Below are 13,190 nucleotides of genomic sequence, written 5' to 3' on the forward strand. Positions count from 1 at the left end.
TCCACTAGGGATTTTGGGTGGACACTACACTATTGAGGATTTATGCTGGGAATTAGTTTAGTGCTGCCATATATCAGCGCGTACGGTGCTGCAAATTCTAAAATTTTGCCTCTGATTTTAAATGGTTGTGGGGTCTGTTAGTATATTTGCATTATTACAGGTCTTATAATTTCAGCTTTTCTTCCCGGGACTGATGACACGGTTACTTAGCTCAGATGTAAGATGATTACACTTGAATAACCTTTCATTGCTTGTTGCATAATGAATGTCCACCAAGCTTTGAACATGTGATGCATGCTGCCATTTCTCTGTCAAAAAACCATGGATTTCCATTTCAGGGTTTTGGTTTCAGCCAATGTTTTAAGTAATAAATTTGAGGAAAGAATAGCAGGAGCCTAGTGGCTTGACGAATTGGTAATGGAGACTCCCTTGTTTTAAACAATAGTTGCATAGCTTCATTTTAGGACAATAATATCCTTGACTATACTAATCTAGTTGTATTTCATCTCGGCATCAGTATTGGAATAAGAATTTATGTTATCCGTCCTTTTCTCAATTTTACATTTTAAATAGTCAAAACCGTGTCTGCCTGGCAATTTTCAACCCTATGACAGCAAATCCATCTGCAATGCTTAGCAGCCACGCCCCATGCCATCATTTTGTCTTCAACTGGTTCACGGGCTCAGTAATATAAAATGCCAACTCACACAACAAAGAAGAATATGACCCTAAATCATTTCCAACCCTCTAATGATTCCAAGTCTTCAATCATTGATTATTATTCTATTGATGGGTCATCATAAACTTCCTTGTGTTTGTGGTCTACTTGACAATTGCAGTGCCCATTGGATTATTTTTTAATCATAAATTGCTGTTAATGGGTAAAATTTTTCTAATGCTAACCCGTGACTCTTTTTAATAACACACTAGTGGAAGCCACTAGAAACAAATAACATCTCATTTCATTTTTCTAATCAAATAAACCAGCTAAGACAAATCACAAGCGGGTATGCAAAAATAAAAGATGGATAGATAAATAAAATAAAAATCAACCAAAGGTAAATTAGACCTACGTCATTCATATAGATATAAAATTTCATTTATAAACACAAATTTAAATCTATTATTGTTCTTGGTAACATGGTGGTGAATGTTGATATCAATCCTTGCTGCAAGATTTTGAGCAGGAATTCACACAGCCTTCCACTTTCTCTCCAGCTGATGATTTAAAAAAAAAACAAACAATAAATGAGTCATGTGTGTGAAAGAAAAGGAGAAAGAGGATTAGGATTTAACTAATACTTACCAGGATTGTCTTTGGAGCTAAGATTGGTGCACAAGGAAGTAGCACAGCCAAGCTTGCAGAAATATTCGGTGTCTTGGAGACTCAGAGTGTGCAATTTTGGTGGGAAAATGCAGTCCTTTAAGCATTTGGCTGCACATGAGCCAAGAGTGGTTCCTGGTGTTATATAACAGATGATGAAGCAAGTTTCATAGCATTCCTTGAATGCAGCTTGAGACTGCCCAACAAGAAGCCCCGTCATCAAATATACCATCAAAAGAGACCCTACTTTTCTCTTCTCCATTTTCCTTTTGATGCAAGAGCAGAAAATATGAAAAGCTAAGTTGAATAGCAACTAAGATACAAAAAAGGTTCATATATATATATATATAGGCATCTTGATGGTGGGCTGTTGAAGTGATATTTGAAAATTATAATAACTAAAAAAAAAAAATTATTCAGCACATAGTGAATTAGTGATGGACATAAGTGGATAGGATAATGATGCTAGGGTAGGCAAAAGGCATTGGCGAAGAGTAAAGTGAGTGTAGGGCATGTATGCAAGTGCTTTTGGGCATTGTTAAAATCATAATTAAATAGCAATAGCTTTTTATGTTTAATTTATAGCATTTGATTAAAAAAATATTTGAAGTGATCATTTAAAAAAATAATAATAATAGTTAGAAGAAATTTTAGAACGCACATGATGCAAGAGTGTTTTTCAGAAGCACCTTCAAATGCTTAAATGCAAAAACACAGGAAGGGCGTCAAATTGTTGGTTCTCTTAATGCTCTTGAAACGGGTATATAGCCCACCCAAAAATGAAAAGCCCAGTTTAAGAACCCGTTTGGGCTGCTAGGTGTTTGCTATAGAGTGCTGATATTTCACCAGCTTAATTTATCTGAGCAATTCACATTTTTCACTTAACCCCATTAAAAATTTAAAAATAATTTTTCTTCCTCAACAGACCCCATATAATACCAGATTTACGCTTATTTTTATCAATTTTTTTATTCCACCAAATATCTTCTCAACTCCATGCCCGAGATTAATACATCCTTATCAATATAAAAGATGAGGAAATCATCCATAAAAAATTCTTCCTTGCCATCACTATCTTTAATCAACACAAACTATTAACCTACATCGATGAACCCCTCCCTATTACACAGTCCATATGCTTCAGCTTCTTTCACGACGTTTGACTTTCTTTCTCTGTCCATTAGAATTGTTTGTACAGAATTGCCTGTAAAAGAAAAACACAATTGTTATGAGTTACTCCTTGAGTAGTTGATTTTCCCTCAAATACTCAAATTTATTGAATTAAGAACATCAACTATACATTTATACGAGTATTAGTTTGCACTAACAGAGTGTACGTAATAGTCAACAGCAGATCTCATCCGTGAGTCAAAGTAATGCAGTTAAATTCACCACGCCGTTCCCCATATCCTTTACACAATCTATACTAGCAGAAGCCACACAAAAAGCCTGCACAATATTGACGCACAGGACCAAACAGAAAGTTAATGGCTTTGAGAGAAAAGCAAAGAGTTTCAACTCTACTACACAGACCAACACATGGTAACAAGCAGAGCCAAGTCATCAATAGTTAATAAAGTAATCATGCAAGTGAAGTAACAAAAGACCACAAATCTGCACCATGACTAGCATGCTCCTCTCACTACTTGATTATTGCAGCAAAATAAAAGGATTCACACACTTTGGCAACAAAGCCAGCTCTCTATGGGGCCTGGATAAATAAATGGATCCTTTTTTGTAATTTCATAAGAGGGTAAAATACGAGTTTTATTAAAAATAATTATTAGGGGGTCAATGAGATAAATTGAGGGGTTAAATATCACCACCCTTCAGTAAAACTTGTTTCACTGTGCCACAGCCCAACTAGTTTTTTTTTTTTTATTTCATAATTTTTCTAATAATTATTAAACATTAATCTATAAACTTTTTTTGACAAGTTTAACTTTTATGATATAATAGCCGTCGATTAAAAGTTACAGCACTTCACTAGTCACTATTAAGCAGGCCCTACGTGAACAACATGTAGCTGCTTTTCTAAGCCATCTCTATTTATAAAATTTTACTAGAATGAACAAAAATGATTTATTTTATAGATTTATTATCCTCTAATAAATCAAATAAAGGTGGTAGAGGGAACTAGCTATGCACCATCACAATTACTGATCATTAAAGCACCAATCCAGATGTAACTGCAAATCTCCATCTGGAACCTGAGGCCATTCATCTATCAATTGGTGCAATTCATCAGCATTGAACTTCCGACCATGAATGAGTTTGAAGCTCTCAATCTTCGCATCCTTCAAATAATGCCACCAGCTTTTGGTATGATCAGAACAACAACATTTCTTAGCTGGATTTCGCAGGTAGTCATAAAGCCACTGCAATTCACAAAAACATCAAATAATTCAATTAACAAAAATATGATTCTCTTATGGACTTGGTAGCAATTCTAGGCCTAACAGACAGAACCATACAATCCCTGATCAAGAAACAAAAGTGCCAGCATTTCTTCTGAAAAAGCAAATTGAGAAACAACCTTTCATCTATTTGTTGTTACTTTATTTATATTATCTACTGGATAATTATTCTTCTTAGAATAAAAATTTGCACACCTGCAACCTGAGAGCTTAAATATGAACTTAAGATGATATAATTAGTCTTTTAAGAATTAATCTAATTCAAATCCAACCCTTCTCTGAGAAAATTTTGGCACACCAACAGTGAACAATTTATGAATTTGAAATACTACTCTACTTTCCTACCTCCCATGAACTTCAACATGATTTAACACTTTTGCTTTCTCCTCACGTATAATGAAGTTATTTAAACAACAATAACATGTTGTGTATGATAAATAAATGCTAAAAATGAACGTACCACAATGAATGGGCGGCCCTTGTTCACAGTAGACAAACTCAAGGTCCTCGGATAACAAATCCAAAAAACACCATCCAACAGAATTTCATACTCTGATGGTGAAATATCAGTAAGAACCATCCGTAGCCTCAGAGTCTCAACTTGAATGGGGAGTGAATTGCAACATCTACTAAATTTGTATAGATTAAACAAGCTCTAAATAAACCACAACAAACCAATCAACGAAAATACAATTAGGAACGATGTTAAAAAATCAAAAGAAAAAAATTACAAAGCTTAAATGAAATGTGTAATCAATTTATATGGAAACTTATAACATACCTGGTTCGATAGGAAATCTATGGATAGCTCTTCAATTTTCTTTGATATTCGAAGAAAATCCTTAAAGTTAAGGAACCAACCACCATCATGATCATCTTGACAATTAAAATGTATATTCCATGAACACTGAGAATTTATTGATATAATGGGAAATGGATTATACCAGAAATTACATGAAAGCAAGTTGGGAGCATCAATATTGATTGCCTTCAGACTTGCACAGTGGACAAGAGACAAGTGCTTAAGCTGATTACTTGAAATTGTAATCCTCTCAAAGGAAGAACAGGCAAACAAACTCAGATCTTCAAGCAAGGGAAATTTTGAAATAAGAGTACAAAACTCTTGACCTAAAAGATTGAATGCTCTAAACTTTTTCAAATTTGGACACACAGCTATGTCAACTAAAGGTGTCCCCTGCCCTTCAAAAGGAAATTGAAGGGTTAACTGTTGAAGACTTGAAGCAACAATCTTAACACCTTTAAGTTCACTTGACAATGTTTCCATTGTCAAAATTTTGAGTTTGTGAGCTCCAGAGATGCACAAAAGCTTCAAGCCCAAACATTCGAAAAAGTTTAAATCTTCTAGGAAATGGCATTCATGGAGAAGCTTTTGAACCATCTGCTCGGTTATATAGACTCCGTATAAATGAAGCTTTTTGAGAGAAAGGAAACACATGGCATAACAGGGCTGCTCCAATTTACAACCGGCTAGACGTAAATGAGTCAAAAAATTGGCAGAAAAGACTGTTTGGGGCAAAGTGTAAGTGTGGACATAATCTTTGATATCTGGAAGTATCTGAAAATCTAACTCTTTCACCCCATTCTCTATGGCCAAAGCTATCCATTTATCAAGTAGTGGAGGCAAGTGTTCAGGATCCAAAACACCTATGACAATTCTCAGTTTCTGTATAGAAAACTTTAGGTTGCAGAAGCGAGACAGGGAAAGATCCACGGCATCGATAAATCTCGCGAGACATGTACGAAATTCTCTGTTTTCCCTCAAAGCATTCAAAGTATGCCCAGAGGCATCTGCCAAACAACCGAAGTTATGTTGATCAAAATCCAAGATGGGGAAAGAAGAGTGAAACTTCTCCCATCTCTTCGACAAAATACTAGCTCGAGCAGCCTCTTTCGCAGGGAGGAAGGACATAATATGATGAATGATAAAAGTAGGAAGATCCGAGATACGATCCATTGTCTCATCCATCATCTTCAACTCTATAATAACATTTTCAGAATCATATTCAAAGAACAGAATGCAGCAATAATATCAGGTAAATAGAAACAAATAATCAAATATAATACGATAATCGTTTCAAGAGACTGAACTGAAATCTTAACGACAAAAATTAGCAGAATTGACCAAATAACATGTCCACGAAAAAGAAAACCCACATTGAACTTGAAGCAATCAAAACTTAAACAAGAAAAAAAAAAAAACCCAGAATCACATTTATGCGAATAATCAGTGGTACAGAAAAGACTCAAAAGAAAGAGAACCTTTTGACGAAGAACACGAGGGTAGTGGATGCTGGGCACTGGGTTTCCCGCTAATTGCCGCCATGACTATCCTTTGACGGAAGGAAAGAAAATGAAAGACACAATTGGGGATTTAGAAATTAATTGTCATGGTTTTCTCCCAGCCACTGAAAACTCTTATCACATTAAATTTTTAGATGATTTATAATTTAAAAATTGTAAAAGTAAGGAACAAATGAAATGACATCTTTTCTTACACATATGAATGCCGTGAACGATATGTTACACAGTGTAACTTACACTAGGCAAATGATCAACGAGGGATCATAATCTACACCTAGAATGTTGAAAGAGTCCCAATACAGAAGTAAAGTGATGAGCCGATAAGCAATCAACACGCACTATGTTTCATAGAAGCACTTGTACTTCTAGTAGCTACTTACCTTTCTTCATAGTATCAAAAAGAAAAAGCGCGCTATCAAAAAAAACAAAAAAAAAAAACGCAAAATGACAAACTTACCCTCAACGTGCTTCCAATTATCTGACGGAGTTAGAAATTTAACAGGCAACCGGATAGAAGTCTAAAAAGTAAGATCAGACTATCCTTGAGAGTAATTTAGTGTTCAAATGATCAAAGCAGCATGTACTAGCAGCAGCTTAATCGACAAATTAGAAGGGCTAGTTTCGTCTCATTGAAACTGGAGGCTTTACAAGTGGAGGCTATCAACCTGTAGACTGTCTTCACGACCTAAAATAGTTTTTAGCCACGTTATTACCAAACATATTAGCAGCAGCCGTGGCTTAAGGTTGATGGACATCAACTTCTCTCAGTTTACTCTCTCACTTTTGTTTGTCCGAATTCATAATCTCATTTTCGGGGCATATTTTTTTCAAATCAGATTTTCATGATTTCATTTGGATGAATAGCGAGCTTCCACCAAATATATAATTAAGGATAATGCGCTTTAATAGTGATCAGTGATCAGTGATAATACTGTTAAATTCGAAGACTCTAGTGCTATTTTAATTTTTACACAAGAAAATGAAGAATAAAAATTAACCGGACTGATAGAGCCGCGAGCTAGTTTACTAGTTTTGCTAGTTTAGAACTTCAGTTTGCTCTGCCAACATGTCTGTTCTCTCTCTCTCTTCGACTGCCTGTATCAAGAAAGGCAAATGAAGTAAGCAATTTTATTTGCTTATTTTATTAGAAACGCTGCTGAAGCCACAATTTTATTTACTTATTTTAATAACTTTTTACGTTCTTATTTGAATGCAGTGATGGAACGTATAACTGCGACACAATAAATTATAATGTCACCACTCCAATTTCAACCCAAGTCTTCTAATTAATCTGTCTCCTCAAGTCACAAATTTTTGTTCAGGCTCTCATAATCCACACGCCTAAACAATTCCTGGCACATATATAATAACGTATATATCACAATTTTCAACAATCAATTATTGGAAATGAAACATGATAAAAACAAATCCAAGATAAGAAAACCTGCACCCCTTTAGAAACCTTCGGCCGTCAGAATTCAGAAATTTCTCCTTTCTTTCCATCTTTCTTCTTCTTCTTCTTTTTTGTATTTTTTCATTTTTTATTTTCTTTTTACTCTTTTTTTTTTTAGAGATATTTTCGTTTTACTCTGAATAATCAACAAAGACCCTTTATTTCGAACTTAATTTATTCTTCTATAGCTAGTTTCGTCACCACACCTGTTCTTGCCATGTATCAATCTGCATTACAACATGCTCCTTAAGTTGACACGTGGCATATATTTTTTTAATTTTTTTTTGGCGATCGCGTGGCTTATGATTATATAATGAATTAACTTTACTAAAAGGGTTGGGCTCCCCGTTGGGCTAAGTCCCCTCGATTCGTTTTTTAAAAAAAAAAAAAAAAATCATTTAAACCCTCTCAATTGCTGTTCTTACTCTTCATCAGTTAAAACTTATATGTGGCTAGGTACCACGTCTACTGCACGTGGCTGAGTGTCCACATTTAAGGAAGTTATATTTATTTTGTTTGATTGGGATTTTGATTCAAGGTTGAGCTAATTTATACTCAATTCTTTATCATTTTCTACCACATAGGCATGTATAAATTTATACATAAAATTTTACAATACATAAATTAATCAATGAAATCAACAAAACCGAATATCATAAACAAGGTCCTCTCAAGATTAATGTGATGTTATTATTGGACCATAAACTTGATATAACTTCAATAAATTTAAGCCCAATTCATAGAAGCTTCTTATGGTAGGTAAGGTTGGTATGGTTGGTGAAGTAGGTGAGTGGTAGGTTTTGATTAAATGTTGAGATTTGTGTGGTAGTTGAATAAATGAATGGTTGTGATTGATCTATAATATGTATAAATACCTCTTCATGTATTCAGTTTAAGTACCAAGAAAAGCAACAAAATCTATAAGTTGCAAAGAGTGAAAAATAAGAGTTGTGTTTGAGGAGTGTTCTTGAAGAAATAAAGAGTATTTATTTTGAGTGTTTGATTTTTTTTTTTTAATGCTTGAATTGAATACGAGGGGGCATTTATACATATTACGAGTCAATCACGACCATTCATTTAGTCAACTATCACACAAATCATAACCATTCATCAAAACTTACTCCTTATCTACTACAGCAACCACATCAACCTTACCTATCACAAGAAACTTCTATGAATTGGGTATGGATTTATTCAAGTTAGATCAAGTTTAAAGGGAGTGTTAGATTATAAACTTGATCTAACTTGAAGAAATTCAAGCCCGATTCATAGAAACTTTTTGTGGTAGGTATAATTGGTGTGGTTGATGAAGTAGATGAGTGGTAGGTTTTGATGAATGGTTAGGATTTGTTTGATAGTTGACTAAATTAATGGTTGTAATTGATTTGTAATATGTATAAATACCCCCTCATGTGTTTAGTTTAAGTATCAAGAGAAGCAACAAAATCTTTAAGTTGTAGAGAATGGAAAATAAGAGTTATAGTATTTGAGAAGTGTCCTTGAAGAAATAAAGAGTGTTTATTCTGAATTTTTGATTGTTTGATTTTTTTTTATGCTTAAATTGAATACATGAGGGGTATTTATACATATTACAAATCAACTACAACTATTGATTTATTCAACTACTACACAAATCCTAATAATTCATCAAAACTAACTACTCACACTCACCTACTTCACCAACTACACCAATCTTATCTATCACAAAAATCTTCTATGAATTGGGGCACAATTCATAGAAGCTTCTTGTGGTAGGTAAGGTTGATGTGATTAGTAAAGTAGGTGAGTGGTAGATTTTGATGAATTGTTAAGATTTGTGTGATATTTAAATAAATGAATAGTTGTGATTGATTTGTAATATGTATAAATACTCCCTCATGTGGTCAATTTAAAAATTGAGAGAAGTAACAAAATCTTTAAGTTGCAAAAAGTGAAAAATAAGAATTGTAGTATTTGAGGAGCGTTCTTGAGGAAATAAAAAATGTTTATTTTGAGTGTTTGATTTTTTCAAAATTCTCCAACAGTTACATGAGATTCAACTACATGTAAAATCAGTCGCTTTGCCAGTTAATAGTTGACCTTAAATGGTGGGATAACGTTTATTTCTTACACACTTCTCTTTTTCACTGTAATTGTATTACAATTATGCTATAGGAGTTTATCCAAGCTAAAAGTCAGCTAATTAAATCATCAGGACTAACCAATCATTTGCCGCCATCAGAATTATTTTTGAGTTTGAGCTATGGCTCAATGTTATGTCATATAAGTCTCTAAACAAAATTCGTAATATTTATTTAATTCCAATCCAAGATTCAGGATTTTGTTAAAATTCGATAAAACTATTAAACCATATAATAGTATAATGAACAAAAAAATATTAAGCCATATGATTTTATTGTACAATAATACTACACTATTAAACTATATGTCTTAATAATAATTTTTTTGAACTTTAATAAAGTTTAGGATTATAAACCAAATCGGTACTCTGCAATTTAAATATCTAAAAACAAATATTTAGTGTTGATTTCTTGTGAGCCACTCCAGCCTTTGGCGAAGTGGTACCCAATGTTCTCACAATCTCACCTTAGTTTGATTGTAAAAGTTGCAACTCAATTTAATTTCCTCTCATAATTATCGTTAGAGATAATCCCATGTATTGAGGGTAGATCTCGCCTCTCGGTAGGTGTAGATTTTTTACTTATATTATGTAAACCTATCTTGGTTAAATCATAAAATGTATAAATTCAAACTCCGATAAATTTTAGATTGTAATTATTCAAAGCCTTCTTAACATTCAACTAATTAGCTAATCATATTCAAAAAGAAAAAATAAAAATAAAGGAAAAACTAAGAGTTCATTCAAATATTTTAATTACTTAAAATGTCCAATCATAGATTAGGATTAGTATATATGTGTTGGTCAAAGATACAGATTATGGGCCTTTAAAGAAGGGAAAAAATGCAGAGTTTGGGGGATTAGATTTCTATAATATTTTGATTTGAGATTTCGAAAAAAAAAAAGCAATTTCTATAATTGACATTTGATATATATACATGACCCTTCACATATCATCAGCTTTTTAATTTGGGTTCGAGACCTTCGTGGGCACCTTCAGTGACATGCAACTTGGGCCAACCCCTTCATCTCTTTGAACACAATCACTTGGCATTTTCAACGAGTAGCGGACTTTTGTGCCTTCGCAGTCACTATCATCATTCCACATATCATTTATCATCTCAATAATAGATTGAAAAGGGAAGCAAAAATGAGTTTTCGTTAATTGCTGGTGCGTTTAACATATTAATTGGATTTTGTAGTAGTTGAGTTATGAAAGTTATTTTGGAACAAAATTAATCTAATTGTTTAATCAATTTTGGTCCAATATACCCAAAATATTTTTTATTCGATACTCCATCGGGAATCAAATTGATTGAACTTAATTCAATTCCAAATATTTTGGTTGGATTTTAATTTTATTTTATGATAATTTGGTTAATTACATCATTAAAAATCGTCACAACAAGGCCTGACCTTGCCGCAGTCCATGCAGGCTGAAGCCCAGCCCAGCAACATCTGACTAAGTTAGGCCTAGGCTAAAAGACCGAGCTTAACTCATCTCATTTGCCATGCCTAAATGCAAGCAGATTTGTTTATATTTGAAATGTGGTATGGGAGAGCCGATTCAGGCGGACGCAGGGCGCCAGCAAATATAATATCAATTAATGTCAATAATTCAAGAATTTAAATTTTAATTCTATTCAAAATTATACAGCATGCACAACTATTTACAGGGTAACAAATTAAAGATTTAGCCTCGGATTTATAACTCTAATTTATTCATAAAGAATTAATATACACCGACGGCTCATTAGTTAAATCTTGGTACATGTCTTTGAGCAAGAATTCACGCAGCTTTCCACTTTCTCTTCAGCTAAAAACAAAGATCAGCAAATTAATTAAATATAAGTTTCAGTAGTTGAGAGATATTACAAAAGAGAGAGTGGGAATTTAGAGATTCAATTAATCACTTACCAGGATCCTCTTTGGTGCTCAAATTGGTGCACAAGGAGGAAGCACAGCCAAGCTTACAGAAACCCTGGGCATCATTCGAATTCAGTACTGAAGAAGCTGGTAGTACGCAGTCTTTTAAGCACTTTGCTGCACATTTAACCAAATTTTTTCCACCTATAACGCAAGAAATAAAACAAATCTTATAGCAATCCTTGAAAGAAGCCGTAGACTGCCCAACGAGAAGCCCTAACACCAAACAAACAATCAAAAGACTTGAATCAACTCTGCTTTTCTCCATTTTCTTTCCTATCTCTATGCAATAAAAGGAAATTGTGAAACGAAGATGACTATCTAACTATGTTGAATTGGATACAACTAAAGAATCGGACTTTTCAATTAAGGGAAGTTTTCTATAATAGGTTTTTACAGCAAAAGTTTTTTTTTAATAATTGGAAATTGAAATATTGAATTATGTGCCGTAGGATAAAATAATGTCTGCCAAGTGCCAACCGAGAATTTGTTAGTCTTGGACAAAGACGAAGAGTATATTAAGAAAACCAATGGGTATTTGGTCCAATGAGAGAAACTTTATACTTACAATGTTGAGTGTAAGGGTTCGAGCCTCCATAAAAATTTTATGGAGGTTAATTTCAGTACTCCCTCAATTATCAACATAATTGAGTGGAGACAATCTCTCCCTTACGAAATGTGAGTGGAGTAGACACCTCTCGAATATTAGAGAGGGTTTAAAATGTTTAAGCATGTACTTCAGTGTGTCAATGTATGGCGGTGGTCCCAGTTATATAGTATGATTGTAGATATTAATTGTAATGTCTTATGTAATGTCAGTAATATCTCTGTATAACAGACTTTAAAAAAAAGTATATTAAGAAAGAAATTAAAAGGGAACTGGATCCTTTATTCACCTTGTTTTTTTATTTTATTTTATTTTTTTCAGATGGTTGAGAGTTGAGACGTGTCCTCTTTTAATTTGGATGGTTGTGGTTTTTTTTTTTTTTTTACATTACAAAGAAGAAAAATTACTAAAAAGATCAAGTAAAAGGCCATATGAGTAGTGAATCTCAATTCAAAAGATATAAGCTATTAAGTATGGTGAAATGAAGGAGTTGTTATTATTATTAGAGTGGGACTATTGGCACCCCTTTAAATATCTATTAGCACCCCTTTTCTTAATTAGCACCATTAAGATATTTTAAAAAATATATAAAATTTTTTTATCACCTTCATCAATGACAAAAATACTCTTATTTAAAACTCATTAGTGTAAACTCCATTTTTTAGTTTTTATTTATTGTTATTATTAAATATATTTTGGATTTCTTCTATTCAAATGAAAAAAAAAACGGATTTTTATTCTCTCCATTGCAGCTATTGATAGTAAATTTTTCACCAGAAAATTAGAGAAAAAAAGTAATCTTTTTTATTTATAAAATGTTGGATTTTTTTAAAGAGAAAATTTTATTTAACTTTTAAATGGGGTTTAATTAAAAATTATCTTATTATGTAATTTTAATAAAAGTTAAAATTGTAAAATAATTAAAGAGGTTTTAAGAAGTATTTGGAGGGGTGCCACCCACTCTTATTATTATCATATGTGTCTCTCAATCAATCATGTGTATGTGTGTGTACAGTGTACAA

General features: G+C 33.0%; 3 protein-coding genes across 5 annotated transcripts; all 3 read right to left on the reverse strand.

Annotated features, from left to right (window-relative positions):
* Nucleotides 1-1,024: 1,024 nt before the first annotated feature.
* On the reverse strand, nt 1,025-1,884 carry LOC18037778 (thionin-like protein 2). The gene is made up of 2 exons (XM_006426993.2): nt 1,307-1,884; nt 1,025-1,218 (listed from the first exon to the last, which is right to left on the reverse strand). Exons 1-2 carry the CDS (start codon nt 1,584-1,586, stop codon nt 1,160-1,162), a joined length of 339 nt encoding a protein of 112 aa, XP_006427056.1. The 5' UTR covers nt 1,587-1,884; the 3' UTR covers nt 1,025-1,159.
* Nucleotides 1,885-2,278: 394 nt separating this feature from the next.
* LOC18036335 (F-box/FBD/LRR-repeat protein At3g26920) lies at nt 2,279-6,411 on the reverse strand. 3 transcript variants are annotated; one of them, XR_002904567.1, is made up of 6 exons: nt 6,022-6,411; nt 4,523-5,739; nt 4,202-4,396; nt 3,473-3,702; nt 2,653-2,773; nt 2,279-2,528 (listed from the first exon to the last, which is right to left on the reverse strand). XR_002904567.1 is itself a non-coding variant. In XM_024180092.1 (4 exons), exons 1-4 carry the CDS (start codon nt 6,083-6,085, stop codon nt 3,481-3,483), a joined length of 1,698 nt encoding a protein of 565 aa, XP_024035860.1. In that variant the 5' UTR covers nt 6,086-6,411; the 3' UTR covers nt 3,400-3,480. The 3 variants fall into 3 exon arrangements, 1 of the variants encoding a protein (XP_024035860.1); XR_002904566.1 differs by having other exon boundaries at nt 2,625-2,773; XM_024180092.1 differs by lacking the exons at nt 2,279-2,528; nt 2,653-2,773 and having other exon boundaries at nt 3,400-3,702.
* Nucleotides 6,412-11,392: 4,981 nt separating this feature from the next.
* Nucleotides 11,393-11,898, reverse strand: LOC18036336 (thionin-like protein 2). Its single transcript, XM_006426996.2, has 2 exons — nt 11,553-11,898; nt 11,393-11,451 (listed from the first exon to the last, which is right to left on the reverse strand). Exons 1-2 carry the CDS (start codon nt 11,827-11,829, stop codon nt 11,393-11,395), a joined length of 336 nt encoding a protein of 111 aa, XP_006427059.1. The 5' UTR covers nt 11,830-11,898.
* Between the last annotated feature and the right edge of the window lie 1,292 nt (nt 11,899-13,190).

This window comes from Citrus clementina, unplaced genomic scaffold (assembly GCF_000493195.1).
Source record: "Citrus clementina cultivar Clemenules unplaced genomic scaffold, Citrus_clementina_v1.0 scaffold_7, whole genome shotgun sequence".
NCBI lineage: Eukaryota > Viridiplantae > Streptophyta > Magnoliopsida > Sapindales > Rutaceae > Citrus > Citrus x clementina.